Source organism: Macrobrachium rosenbergii, chromosome 16, assembly GCF_040412425.1.
Source record: "Macrobrachium rosenbergii isolate ZJJX-2024 chromosome 16, ASM4041242v1, whole genome shotgun sequence".
Classification (NCBI taxonomy): domain Eukaryota; kingdom Metazoa; phylum Arthropoda; class Malacostraca; order Decapoda; family Palaemonidae; genus Macrobrachium; species Macrobrachium rosenbergii.
This window is the reverse complement of record NC_089756.1, coordinates 18,365,564-18,381,129: the sequence shown is the minus strand read 5'-3', so window position 1 is coordinate 18,381,129 and position 15,566 is coordinate 18,365,564. Positions and strand designations below refer to the sequence as shown.

The 15,566-nt window shown below is 37.7% G+C and overlaps 2 protein-coding genes across 2 annotated transcripts; both read right to left on the bottom strand.

Annotated features, from left to right (window-relative positions):
• Positions 1–1,098: 1,098 nt before the first annotated feature.
• On the bottom strand, positions 1,099–4,552 carry LOC136847003 (cuticle protein 19-like). The gene is made up of 2 exons (XM_067118254.1): positions 4,200–4,552; positions 1,099–1,778 (listed from the first exon to the last, which is right to left on the bottom strand). Exons 1-2 carry the CDS (start codon positions 4,209–4,211, stop codon positions 1,425–1,427), a joined length of 366 nt encoding a protein of 121 aa, XP_066974355.1. The 5' UTR covers positions 4,212–4,552; the 3' UTR covers positions 1,099–1,424.
• A 5,170-nt stretch (positions 4,553–9,722) lies between these two features.
• Positions 9,723–12,606, bottom strand: LOC136847002 (cuticle protein 19-like). The gene is made up of 2 exons (XM_067118253.1): positions 12,545–12,606; positions 9,723–10,346 (listed from the first exon to the last, which is right to left on the bottom strand). The coding sequence occupies exons 1-2, from the start codon at positions 12,554–12,556 to the stop codon at positions 9,993–9,995; spliced, it is 366 nt and encodes a 121-aa protein (XP_066974354.1). The 5' UTR covers positions 12,557–12,606; the 3' UTR covers positions 9,723–9,992.
• Between the last annotated feature and the right edge of the window lie 2,960 nt (positions 12,607–15,566).

Sequence of the window (15,566 nt, the reverse complement as noted above, 5' to 3'; positions counted from 1 at the left end):
TTCATTCTTTGTGATTTGTATATTTTCATGGCTGTCTGTATGCCTGAATAATTTCTATATTTCTTTAAAACCAGAAACAGGTGGAAGCGGCAAACGTTATGCCCTTATCGTAGTCAGTCGAAACGGGAACAAGTAGAAAGGGGTAGCATTCCAAAGTTTGGTAGAAAAGGGAAACAAGATATCTTTGAAAGGAAAATCTTGAGACTTTCTTTCAAATCAATTCTTATGAGAATCAAGTAATACTGTAATTAATTTTATATTGTGTTTTGTTAACTGGTCGTAAACACTGAAGACTAAGTTTTATTTAATTTCTCAGTTCTGATGCTCGATTTTGCGTTCAGCTCTAATCTCTCAAGACCATACTTTTGTCCTGGCATAGCATTTTGAACTTTTGCAAAACTGTTGAGAATTTTCTTTTAATACTCTGCATTTCCCTGGCGAGTTGTAACATCACCAGTGCAGAAAGTGAATTAACTGGAAAGTAAGTACTTTCTTAGAATATAAGATATCATATCACGTACATTTCTGCTGCTATTATTATTATTATTATTATTATTATTATTATTATTATTATTATTATTATTATTATTATTATTATTATTATTATTATTCAGATGATGAACCCCATTCATTTGAAACAAGCCCACAAGGGCCATTGACTTGAAATTCAAGCTTCCAAATAATATGGTGCTCATTAGAAAGAAGTAACAGAAGCTAATGGAAAATACAGAAAGAGAGACCACTTATTAAAAAAGAAAAATAAGAAAACAAGCCAATAAATAAATAAGAAAAAATGTAAGTAAATTATTAAAATACAAAGAGAATTGTATTAGGGTAATAATGCATTGCAACTTCTCTTGAACTTCTAAAGTTTCAATTGCACGATATCCTCGGGGGGACTGGTCCACAGTCCAACGGTGTGAGGAATAAAAGACCTCTGCTACTCCTAATATCACAATTTTACTCTAATACTGAATTTCTTAATCCGAGAAAAGTAATTCATCGGTTTCAGTTCTTACTAAAGTTTCAATCCCAGTGAAATAGCGGTAACTTTATATGCTAAAACATCTAGGGTAGAATATGAATAAAAAAAGACAGTTCACGTTCCCGTGCTTTTATTTACAAAAAAATAACTTATAATAAATATAAGCTCTTGCAGTAAACACGTCAGACAATTTCTTTATGGCAATTTACTAGAATGAAGAAAAGGAGAATGTCACCCGGGGCAAGACATTGATGAGAGTGGACAAGACCAATGGAAAGTGAGAACAGTCTCATCAAAAGTATTTGACGAGATGAGAGTGGAGATTGATGGAATGGAGAACTGAGTTGTTGAGAACACAGAAGACAGAAATGAGGTCGAATTCCAAGATGAATCTGAGGGGAGTGACATACATCCTCGATGAATGGAGGCCTATGATCGCTTAGGCGTAGGCTGGTGGGGGTGGACCGTAGGCGGGCTTAGCTGGGGGAGGGTAGGAGGCCTCTCCTTCGTAGGCGACTTCGGCGATGTATCCGTTCTCGTGGTCGGCGGTGAAGGTGACGATCTGGGTGCGCCCGTCGGGGAGGAGGACGCGGTAGGAGCCGGAGGTGACGTGTCCGTCGCTCTTCTCGTCGTGGGCGAAGTCGTTGCCGGAGTAGTCGTCTTTCACGGCATAGGCGAAGTCGAAGGGCATTCCTGGTTCCTTGTAGGATGGGGGAGGGGGGCCGTAGGATGGTGGGGAGTCAGGGGCAGGGGCGGCGCAAGCTACGGCCACGAGGGCGGCGATGACGAAGAGCTGAAATGCGAAGGATAAAGGTGAAACGGAAGGATATTGTTCGTAGTTAGTTTAGGCTGATTTGATTCAGCCTCTGAAATTTAGGCTGAAAACCCAAGCACTGGGACATTTCCGGCCATTCACCCTGTAGCGGGGTAGTGTGCCGTCAGTGCACCTCACGCGGTGTACTGTTGGCATTACTTTAGGGTCTTTGCAGCTTCCCTTCGGCCCCTAGCTGCAACCCCTTTCATTCCTTTTAATAAATATGAGATCTTGCAGTAAACACATTCTTTGTGGCAAATTATTAGTATGAAGGAAAGGAGAATGTCACCCAGAAGAAGCAATTGATGAGAATGGACAAGATCAGCGGAATGTGAGAGTGGAATTCATTCCTTTTACTATACCTTAGGTCATATTCTCTTTATTCCATTTTATTTTCCACCCTCTCCTAACAATTGTTTCATAGTGCAACTGCTTTGAGGTTTTCCTTTTGCTCTACCTTTCAAACCTTACTGCCAATTTCCGTTTCAGCGCTGAATGACCTCATATGCCCCAGCGCTTGGCGTTTGGCCCAAGTTCTACAATCCATTCATTTTCGGCCATTCAACCATTAAGACAGTAAAAAACGAAGTTGGAGTGGTTGAACAGCAATATAAAAAAAATACAGAAAATGAAGTAGGCTTTATTTGTGGAACTGGGAGAAAACCCAACAATTGCACTAAGAAGTAATAGTTAGAGAGGATGGATAGCAAGACTGAATTACGGAGGCGGAGGTGGAGGCAGAGCAAAAGGCTAAAGTGTGGGTGTAGCTAGGGACCGAGGGACGCTGCGAACACCATTTAGTAATGCCTGCAGTGCACCATGTGAGGTGCACTGACGGTCTTACCCCTTAAAGGAATTCCGTTTAGGCGACTAGAAGCAAATAACTAAACAAATAAAAATCAGTGGCTAAAAATACAGATATTCTTAATGAAACAGAATATAGGAAAAAAATAAAGACATATAAAAAGATGAATAAGAATTAACTACAGTTGAGAACAGCAAAAAAAAAAAGAAAATAAAAAATTAATGTCTAGCATAAATTACACTCATAACCCAGAGAACATCAAGTGAAAATAGTCAGGCAAGGAGGAAACTTTTTTGGCAGGCTAAGTAAAAACCTCCGTTTGTTTCAGCCAATAAAGAGAGTTCTAATGGTGTTGACTGTTATGTTTCACACATGAATGCTTACTTTGCGAAATTATAGTGTCCATTTAATTATATTCTATAATTGATAATCAGCCTCTGATTACAAGAATAGTGGTGTCACATTTTTAGTGTTGTTGTAAAGAAAAAATTTCTTTGCATTTTTTAGAGAACATTTTATATATATATATATATATATATATATATATATATATATATATATATATATATATATATATACATAGTATATAGGTATATATATTTCATATAAATGTATATATATATATATACTGTATATATATACAGTATATATATATATATATATATATATATATATATATATATATATATATATATATATATATATATATATATATATATATATATACATGTATGAATGTATGTGTGTGCATATATGTGTATACTGTATATTCACATACATATGTATACATATACATAATATATATATATGTGTATACTGTATATTCACATATATATGTATACATATACATAATATATATATAAGTATATATATGTGTGTCTGTAAAAATATGGATGTCTTCTTGTATGTTCTTATGTGTGTGAATAACGAAGCATCGCTGAACAAGAACTATTCAAAAATATCAGTTCACCATTTTTGGGAGATAAAGTTCCCTAAACAAAATTTGATAGGTTTTATCATCCTACATACTTGATCCGATGTTATTCAGGGCTGTTATGAATATAATAAATAATAAGCATTGCGATTAATAAATGGAGTGATTATATCAAATAAATAGAGCGAGTAATGAAAGCGTGTTGGTTATGAGTTGTAGAAAAATGCGTAGGCTAAAAATGCAATTGTCATCTTCTCCATTTTGTGGTCATTTGAAGGTGATGACAGAAACTGCTACACATTCATCATCGGAAGCAGAACATTTTTTGTTGGATCATGATGTTTTTGAAGAGATGTAAATAAATCTTTGAAAATAGTTTTATTATAAAATGAACGAATCTGTGTACTGAAAAATTTTTGGAAAACGAAATTGAAAAATGAGATGAGAAAAAGCTAATAATTATGACAACTGATAGAAAACATGCATTTCAGTATTTATGCAAAATCTCATAATCTTCAATAATTTTGGGATTTTTTTTTTTTTTTTTTAACCGTTGAAACTGAAATTTGTGGTTTGCTCGTAATCAGAGCGTGACCAATAGGTGCTGAGGAATCAAGCTGAGCTAATGAAAGACGATGCTACCAATGGAAGACGCTCTTACCTTAGCGGACATGTTGGTTGGAGCGGAGTCGGAGGGCGGATGATGTCGGCAATGAAGCGGCACGCTCTTTTATACTGTGGCTTTGCTTCTCGTAGGAGGAGGGTGGGGCAGGGAGAGAGAGAGAGAGGAGAGAGAGGGAGAGAAGAAGGCTTTCCCATGAGGTCACAGCTTCCTCTTCCTCCTCCTCCTCCTTCCCCCTCCTCTTCTTTCTCCAGCTTTGCCTCAACCTCGTTGCGACCGTAACCTCTCCTTAGCCGCAAATCAAGCGACTGTGGCTTCTTTTGTTTCTTCCACGCCTTCAAGGTCGGGCGTATATGCCTCGATCGCCCCCAAGACGCCTTTCTATGGGTTGCTCTATTCTCCAGCCAGCAGCAGCTACTAGTGGCTGCGGTCTCTCGAGGTCTTCGGAAGTTCGTGAGAAAGATTTTGTGAACTTGTTCTTATTTTGCCGAATTCCGAGTTCCTGGGATTTTATTGCTAAATTCCACGGGAGTTCTTTGGTAAGCTTGATTCCCAGTAAGCTCAATTCCTATTACTGTGTGTTCATAAGCTTCTGTTCCTAAGCCCCCATCTTCACGAACTCCTGTCCTTAGCATTTGTCATTGCTTGAACTTACATATTCCCAAGTCTTCATATGATCAGTGTCTAAGCTTTAGCCATTGAAAAACCTGACTTTTCAAGGTCTGCATGAAGCTTTTCTTGACGGGAACTGATATGAAGTATTTCATTAAATGAATAACTTTCCAGCTCACCTGGTCAGGGAAATTCTTGTTTCTAATAATATAATGTCTCATCGCATATGACGGTCATTCGCAAAGTATACCTTTATTCATTCAGATTTCTAAAGGTGGAACGGATCGTTTGGTATGTCAAATGAAATAAGCAAAGACTATGTATCTAGATACACGAACATCAGGAATTTCACTTTATTCTGTCAAATTTCTAGGTCATACAAACATCAGTAATACTCCTTTTTGAGTGATTTTAACTTCAAATACACATGAAAACAAGTAAAAAATGCTCCGGAGTTTCTTCGGCGCAATCGAGTTTTCTGTATAGCCGCCACAGCGTATAATCAAGGCCACTGAAAATAGATCTATCTTTCGTTGGTCTCGGTATAATGTTGTATGAGCCGCGGCTCATGAAACTATAACCACGGACCTGTGGTGGCCTATCCTACATCGTTGCCAGAAGCACGGTTATGGCTAACTTTAACCTTAAATAAAATAAAAATTACCGAGGCTAGAGGGCTGCAATTTGGTATGTTTGATGATTGGAGGATGGATGATAAACTTACCAATTTGCAGCCCTCTAGCCTCAGCAGTTTTTAAGATATGAGAGCGGAAAGAAAAAGTGCAGACAGAAAAAGTGCGGACGGACAGACAAAGCCGGCACAGTAGTTTTCTTTTCAGAAAACTAAAAAACGAACTACACGAATCTGAACTGCATGATAATGCCCATGCTGCGTAGATCACTAATAATAATAATAATAATAATAATAATAATAATAATGATAATAATAATAATAATAATAATAATAATAATAATGGCATTACAATAATAATAATAATAATAATAATAATAATAATAATAATTATTATTATTATTATTATTATTATTATTATTATTATTATTATTAGTAGTAGTAGTAGTAGTAGTAGTAGTAGTAGTAGCAACAGTAGTAGCAGTAGTAGTAATGTTACTGTTACTATTATTATTCATTGTGGTAAACCCGAAGGTCAGTTTAAATTAGGCAAAAGCGTTTTAGCTTCATCTCTCTCCGCGCACGTGAGCATGAACCAGCAGTCGTTGGGAATTAAGTGACTAGGTCAATGGCGTAGTCTGTAGTAACGTTCAATTAGTAATTAGTGACTAATTACTACTGTTATTGTGCTCCTAAGCAAATAGAACACTTCATCTGTAGAGACAGACTAAAACCTATCGCTCCTTATTCACGCAGTTATCATATTTACTAATTATTCATTATTTTATCTGTATGGTACAGTCACTCAAAAATTTTTTCAACATACTTCAAAACTTTCCGGACAAAAGCTTATAATAGTGACATCTGGCGCTATTTGGCAACTCCGTCGTAAGCACTTGAAACAAACACAGACACGACTGGTGTGTCAGAGAAATTACCCCCGTTTCCTTTAAACCGATTTTGATTTCTCTCTATCGTTATTATAATTCCTTTATTTCTCCCTTCATCATTATTATAATCCTTTATTTAATCATTTATTCTCTCTCACTCTCTCTCTCTCTCTCTCTGCCACTAAGTATCCGTTGGGCGTTACCTGATTTTCTCCCTATACTTTTCCAGTGGGTTATTTATCCATGAAGAAGAGTCTGAATTTACTCCCATAAGGATTAAATGGATGACTAATTTTAGTCTTTTATTTGACTCCTGTACCCTACCATCATGAGCGAAATTTTTCAAAATGCTTCGTTATTTTTCGTAATGCGGATTTTTCACTGACCATTCTTGTTTATATTGTTAACCGTATGATAATAACCTAAATCAAATAAGAAAAGCACATTTCCTTGTATATATTAACACGAATAAATTATTGTCAGGTGAACGAAAACTTCTGGAACATGTTGCAAAAAATTTTTGAGCGACTGTACTATATTTTCCTATACGTAGGTTTTTCCTTTATCGTGAATTTATTATTTTCGAATTTTTTTTTTATTTGGTTTATTGTCACTTATTAGCTAAATTCGCCAGAAATGTTTCACATTCTGTTCATTGTAGGCCAACTTGGTAAATGTATGTTATTCTTTAGCTAATGGTTTCCCCATGAACGTGTGCACATTGTAAATAACACTAATGATATAATAAGACGCAAGAACTATAATGAAGTGTGCTAGTTTCATTATAGCAATTTCGTGAACTTACGTTGCTTAACTGAGAGTGGATCTGAGTCTAACTTTCCAACACGTGGGAACGGAATCAGTTTATAAATACAGATGTAATGAAGAACATTTACGTTAAGTGAAGCAAGTATAAAATGCTCCTTAGTTTTTGCGGCGCAATCGAGTTTTCTGTACATCGTATAATCAAGGCCACCGAAAATAGATCTATCTTTCGGTGGTCTTTTTATAATGCTGTATGAGCTGCGGCCCATGAAACTTTAACCACGGCCCGGTGGTGGCCTGGCCTATATCGTTGCCAGACGCACGAATATGGCTAAATTTAACCTTAAATAAAAACTGCTGAGGCTAAAGGGCTGCAATTTGTTATGTTTGATGATTGGGGGTGGATGACCACCATACCAATTTTCAGCCCACTAGCCTCAGTAGTTTTTAAGATCTGAGGGCGGACAGAAAAAGGTGCGGACGGATAGACAAAGCCGGCACAATAGTTTTCGTTTCAGAAAACTGATAAATTCTAATATTACTTCAGAGAAGGACTTTGCACTCTAAAGGAGAGAGTATTTTAAAATTGAACTTCCCTCAATAATCTTGACCATTTTTAGGCCTCACTTAGGCTTAGCCTTCCAGACCTCCCCTGACAAAAGAGTGACGTAATATAATGCACAGTTATAGTGGCGAAAAACGATCAGTATAATTTAACGTAATTAACAGATGAGTCTCATATAACATATTGCTAAGAGAATCGAGTGTATAACGATCTGATTCAGCTCGTGAATACTAAATTAATCGGATGCAAGCTGAATTTTCAAGCAATTTGTTTCCGTGGGAAATGCTGGGATATGGTAAGAAATTTGTAAAATAGTAAAATAATATCATGGCTAATTCTTTTTCGTCATATATATAAGTATATATCTGTACATTTATACACACACTACAGTATATATATAAATATATATATATATATAAATATACTGTAATATATATATATATATATATATATATATATATATATATATATATATATATATATATATATATATATATATATATATATATATATATATGTGTGTGTGTGTGTGTGTGTGTGTGTGTGTGTGTGTGCGTGTGCGCGCGCGTGTGCATGTGTGTGTGTGGGAAACCTGTGACATAAGGGCAGCGAAGTCTCTCCGCGACCGAGAATTCCTAAAATCGAATCTCGGTCGAAGACAAAGCAACAGTGGAGAGTCCCGAAGTGTGTAATTGGCCGTCAGTTGACTATGGCGTGTCCGCTTCACAGCAGCAGATCAACGAGAGTCGAAATAGTTGCAAAAAAAAAAATCTGACCATTAAAACTCGCGTAGGTACTGAACTTTTGTTACCTTGTGTCAGAGTAGCACTTGAAAATAACCGCGAAGAGCAGAAAAAGTTATTATGTTCTCTTATCTACATTACATTTCATGCGATACTGGTTCATAGCCATTTTGTATTGCTTTGTATTTGTACGGGTCCCCGCATACAAACTTACAAAGTAAGTTCGAATGAGAAATGTAGGGCCTGGCATGAGACGTCAATGGAGTTGGAACTGTTCGTAAGTTTTCTTTTTATATTTTATTTGTACGGTCTAGTGGGCCTAGCGACATACTGGCCACATGTCAGAGGCACTGGGACCTGTCCCCCACTGGCTGTCGGCCTAAGAAACAGGAGATCAGCGCCTGCCCTATGAGCCTACAGAGGCCCAGTAGGACTTTTACTAACTATGATTCTATGATAACCACCGAAACGAAAATGGTCGCCATATTCTTTTAAGCTTTTACTATCCCATTTGAGTTTAATTTTCTTTCTTAGATGAAACTTCCTGACATCATGGCTGTATATTTGTCTTTTCTTTTATTTTATTTACTCTTTTTTTTCACCCTCTGTAATCGTTCAACAGACTCATATACGTACACAATAGGAATGTGCTGTACACCAAGAAGGGGCAGCTGTTATTATGCTTGTGAAGTGAATGAGAGACACTCAGTGTTTATAGGTTCGAACCCAGACAGGAATGTTCTTCCAGTTCCCCTAATCAGCAAACCTGCTTGAAAGCAGCACTCTTCATTCGTTAGTTGTGTAAATGTGTGTGTGTATAATATGTGTTCTTTCTCATCATCATTTTTAGTGAACTTAATCACTTTAAAGAATACTTTCCACACGTTGGAGATTATTTTTTGAATAGAGGGAACTCAATGGGTGGGATTGTTTTTTTTAAGATTTGAACACTGAATACCGCTTTCTTTCTGAGAATTTGCTGGTTCGATGAAGTTTAAAAATATGTATTACTAGCTACAGAACAGTTATTCATGCTACAGACTTTCAGATTATAGAAGGACAAGCAGACATAACTTGCCTTTGATTAATCAAGATAGAAAATACATCCATAAAGTAAGGTTCGATAATATTCATTAAACTTTCAGAGTCTTGATCGCTGCCCTCTGAAGAGTTCACGCATTACACAATAGAACTGATATTGTTAATAAAAGATGAAATCCTTATATAGACCTTCTTAATAAAGGAAAGTAAAATACTGTTCAATAATCTCGAAACTTTCACCAGAGGGGAAAATGGAAATTCACTTTTCTGCATATAACGAAAAGAGGATATAAATGTGAAGAAAAAAAAAAGGGGTCGATTCACATGCCTTTATTTACAAAAATAATATATCATAAATATAAGCTCTTTAGCTGACTGAGGCAATTGCTTATCTTATGGCAAACGTAACATAGAGCGAAACTAAAGAGAAACTCATGGATGACGAAGCGATGAGATGACGAAGATGAAGTTGACAAGCGAGGAGGACGTCCTTCGAAGCGGAGATTGAGAGGATTCCACGAGGCAGAGAGAGAGAGAGAGAGAGAGTGGCTGAAGCGCGAATGTTATAAATCAGAGACATGGAATTTAGGCATATGCTGGAGGGGGTGGGCCGTAGGCGGGCTTAGCTGGGGGAGGGTAGGAGGCCTCTCCTTCGTAGGCGACTTCGGCGACGTAGCCGTTGTGGTGGTCGGCGGTGAAGGTGACGATCTGGGTGCGCCCGTCGGGGAGGAGGACGCGGTAGGAGCCGGAGGTGATGGTTCCGTCGCTCTTCTCGTCGTGGGCGAAGTCGTTGCCGGAGTAGTCGTCTTTCACGGCGTAGGCGAAGTCGTAGGGCATTCCTGGTTCCTTGTAGGATGGGGGAGGGGGGCCGTAGGATGGTGGGGATTCAGGGGAGGGGGCGGCGCAGGCCACGGCCACGAGGGCGGCGATGACGAAGAGCTGTAAGAAGAAGAAGAATAAGAAGAACGTCTGGTTACGGAAAGGCGGTGGATGGGAACAGACACGCATAAACGCACGCACGGACATTTTATAGGGACACAGAACGATACAACAATGAACGATCAATAAAAGGCATGCTTGATTTAGGGTAGCATACTGTCCACAGCATGTCATATGATCTAATCACTAACAAAAGTAATCATTTCCCTTTCAAGTTACATATGATCAATCAAGACCGAATGGCCGCCGTTATAACAGTTGTGGTCAACGGTATCGTTGTGCTATATAAGTCTTGAACATAAATTGCTCTGGAGTGGAATAAAGCGAAGGAATGACTATATTGCTTTGAAAATGCCCAGAATGAACAGATAATTACCTGCTGTTTAACAGAAGTAGACTCGCCATACACACACACACACACACACACACACACACACACACACACATATATATATATATATATATATATATATATATATATATATATATATATATATATATATATATATATATATATATATATGGCTGTCTTTTACTGATGCATCAGTTTGTTTGCTCAGTTACTTTCACTGACAGATATAATAGCTCTCACTGATCTTTCCTTCTTGTCGTTTACTTAAAAGCTTGAGGAACAAATACTTATTTCATAAAAGGTACTGACTGAAGGGATTCCGCAAATACTCTCGGAGAGTAATGAGATTTTACGATATAAGAATGATAATGTTAGTGTTACTGTTACTACTGTTAAAAGTGAACAAGCATTCATTTGGAACAAGCCAGAACTACATTTGAGAAAGGAGAGCAAACGATGGGGGAAATAAAATGGGCAACAAATAAAGATGAAACAGAAAATTGGAAAGATAAGTGATAATAATTTTCTCGCCTAACAAGGAACTAATTTCTCGGTGTATATAGTTCCCAACGTTAACATGATGGGTGGGGATAATAATAATAATAATAATAATAATAATAATAATAATAATAATAATAATAATAATAATAATAATAATAATAATAAGTAGTAGTAGTACTTGTGTTAGTAATAGAATAGTATTTGGTATTGTCCATCGTTACGTTTACCTTAGAAAAATAAGTCCTCTCAAACTGATTTACTTTATTCATCTGTGAATATGGCACCGCAAAATTAAACGTCTACCATTTCGGAGGCAGGTGAATAGAGCCCTTTTTTTTAAAATCAGGTTTACGGTACCGAAGGTACTTTAAATTATTACATTTTTTAAAATTTTAATTTTTCCAAATGACAAGATCATATTGCAGGTTACTTCACACCAGAAATAACCATTTACACACAAACACACATATTTCTATTTATATGTGTGTGTGTGAGTGTACATGTTTATCTCTGGTGTGAAGTACCCAGTTACAGGACCATAGATTCAGGAAAACTTGAATTACAAAAAAATTACGATGTAATGTACCCTCTGTACCGTACACGTTATTTAAGAAAAGATCCAGATTCACATTCCCGCTCAATCGTGGACCCATAATTTTGGTTCGATAAATCTCACGAACACCTGTCATTATCGAGAATCTGGATCTTGTCGTGCAACGGCGCGAAAATAACAGCACCCCCAAAAACATTGACATTTCCATTCATAAATCTACTGCCAGTATAGTACTACTACCGTGAACTTATTGAATGGAAAAAGGGACACGTAATCGTTTAATTGTTCAGTTATTTTTAATAAATTTCTTTAGAATTACACGAGAAAAATATGATTTCCTTCGCTCATTTGTAGATGCGTTCGCTGGGTAGAGGAGGAAAGGTTATTAAAAGATCGAAAAGAGCATTTATATTTAAATGGGGTGACTCTAAACCGGACAGTTATTAACTGAAGAAAAGGTTGTTATAACGTAAATATGAAAAGTTGAAGTTACTGGGATTACTTTTTGCTAATATGAAAACTTCATTTATTACTTTAAGTCATCGTGTGAAGGATAAATCATACAATAAAAAACAATATCAATAATACATCGATATAGTTGTAAAGATCCGTTAGTACATGCGCTTGCAAATCACAGATATGAAATTGATTTCAGTGAAAGTGATCTGGAACACTGTAACTAAAAGTACCCTCAGCAGTCGGTTACAGAATCTGATCTTTTTAGTTATTGATACCCACTTTCTCTCTCTCTCTCTCTCTCTCTCTCTCTGCTTCTCTAAGTCTCTGTCTTACCTTAGCAGACATGATGTGTTTCGGAGTCGGAATTCTCGAGCTATGATGCTAAGCAGAGCAAGACCCCCTTTTATATAGGTCTGAGCCGAAGGTCCGCTTTCATCATCTCAGTTCACGCTGAAGAAGAAGAAGAGGAAGGGAAGGCGGGAGGGAAGGGGGCGGGATCTACCCACTCCCCTCCCCTTCTCCATCGGTCTATTTAACCTTTTACTTTCTTATAGGCATTCCGGGTTACGATACTACGAAGGTTTTCTTTGTTATATTTATGGTTTTTATTTCACTGCGTTTCTTCTTTAAAGGTCACTTATAGTCTTCTCCAAATGCATATGATCGGAGAGCGTCCTCACAGCCTTAAGGCCATGACGTAACAGTGACGTCACACTGCTAGGGAAACCGCGACGTCACATCATCATCACATGAAGGTGTGGCCATGAGGTGTACTACCGTAATGGCCTGGGAGGGGGGGTGGTGGTGAAGGGGGTCTAGGAGGGGAGGGGGTTAGATGAGGTCAATGAGAAGACTCCAAAATGCGTGTGAACAAAGACATGTGTGATTTTGGAGCTATTATTACCAAGGGCGGCCGCGGTTAATAAGAGCGAGCTGTCGTCACATACTTGCCTAAGCTACCTATACGCCTACCAGGCTACTACGCCCATCACGGGAACGCGGGCTGATGATGAGTTGGTCTCATTAAGTGAAGAGTTTAGTGGCAGCCGCTGATTGGGCGTTTTTACCGTCGGGTAACCTTCAGACAGCGAGATTCCGGTCGTTTGAAGATACACTTTTTTTTCAATTTTTTTTTTATTTTGCTCGCGGTTTTGAAGTTTTCCGATAATTTTTAAGTTTTTTTTTTTATTGCGGTTTTGTTGTGTCTTCTTGTTTGTTTTTAGTATTTTTTTTTAGTTCTTAATGCCTTCTGTTTGTTTGCGGTCTTGTTAAATTTTCCTGCTGAATTGTTAACTCTCTTTCTCTCTCTCTCTCTCTCTCTCTCTCTCTCTCTCTCTCTCTCTCTCTCTCTCTCTCTCTCTCTCTCTCTCTCTCTCTCTCTTTAATTTACTTGCTGTTTTGGTTTTTATTATTTTTCTTATTTAGCTTACAGTCTTGTTAGATACTGATAACAATTACAACAATTTTATCTGTTTCTTATTTATAAAAAAAATGTCATTGTTTTTGCTCGTCATCATTTAGTGTTTTCCCTTTTTCCTGCTTTCCTTCGTGGCCCTAAAAGACTTGCTTGAAGTTTTGCTTATTATTACCGTTGAGTTATTGACGCATTTTCCTACGTTTTCTCTCTCTCTCCCAGTCATCAAACATTTTCCTTCGTTCTTTCAAGCTCTTCGTTGGGCGAGTCGGTAGAGTTGTGGCCAAGCAATCGCTAGGCCTGAGTTCGTCTCTCCGGCCGGCTAATGAAGGGTTAGAGGAATTTTATTTCTGGTGATAGAAATTCATTTCTCGCTATAATGTGGTTCGGATTCCACAATAAGCTGTAGGTCCCGTTGCTAAGTAACCAATTGGTCCTTAGCCACGTTAAATAAGTCTAATCCTTTGGGCCAGCCCTAGGAGAGCTGTTAATCAGCTCAGTGGTCCGGTAAAACTAAGGTATACTTTTTTTTCGTTCTTTCAGTGCCGGAAAATATCTTCCTTCCTCTTACTACTTCCTCCACAATGTTTTCCTCACTTCCTCCATCGTTGTTTGTTTCCCCTCTGTCTCCTGCCTTCACAGCCCTGCTTCTTCACTTATTTCTTCCTTTTCATCACTTCTTATTTTGTCATTTTCATCTGTTCTGATGGCGTCATGTGACGTCAGACGAATCACTCAGTAAATATTTATTTCTTCATTTATTATCCAATTCCAGCAAGTTGCATTCATGCAACATCAATAAGACTGGTTGTGATGCCAAGTCATAATACTTATAAATCAGTTTATCAGTCGCAACAGAGCACTGTTACCACAAATGATTCCTAGTGGCTTCTTTTCACAGTGCACAGTAGACAGGAAACTGTACACAGTCCGACCTGAGTGATGGGAGTTGTTCTTTAATGTTATTCAACTTTCTGGTACCTGCGTTTGCCTGACTCGATCTACCTGTTTGTGAAACGTACTTTCGCTTTAGATGTATTTTAATAAATACTTTAAGATGTGTTAGACCTATTTTCTGATGCTTCTTTGCCTTTTGTAACTTGAGAAGGGATTTCCTATATAAATTAACCTCTTGGAAGGTAAAACTCCTACTCTTGTTCTCATTCTCTGCTGAGAGAGAGAGAGAGAGAGAGAGAGAGAGAGAGAGAGAGAGAGAGAGAGAGAGAGTCTGCTCTAATGAATGACAGATGAGTAGTGTTACCTCGGAGGGATGAAGATTACCTCGTCGAGGCCCTCTCACTTTGGCTATCTTATAAGGTGTATATTTGGACAAGGCGCTGATCACTCGCTTCTGTTGATTCTTTCTCTTATTTCTTCTCTCTCAACTCACGCCCCAGGCGTTGGCCCACTACAATCAATTGACCACCAGGTACCCATTTCACTGTTTAGACCAAGAGAGGCAAAAGTGGATCAACTGAACGCGACCAGATCGCATCGTACCCGCTCAAACTTGATCACGGGATCGCTTGCTATTGAGAAGAGTGTGCTACTGTTACTTCAAGAGAGAGAGAGAGAGAGAGAGAGAGAGAGAGAGAGAGAGAGAGGTAAAAGAAAAAGATAAAAATCAAGGAATGACGGGATACAAACAAGGTAGGCTATATATATATATATTTTATATACAGAGAGAGAGAGAGAGAGAGAGAGAGAGAGAGAGAGAGAGAGAGAGAGCAAAGTTATATAATTCTGAAAGGTAAAAAAACGATGAAAATCCAGGAATGATGGGATACTAACAAAGTATATGTATATATATATATATATATATATATATATATATATATATATACAGAGAGAGAGAGAGAGAGAGAGAGAGAGAGAGAGAGAGAGAGAGAGAGAGAGAGAGAGAGAGCAAAGTTATATAATTCTAAAAAGGTAAAAAACGAT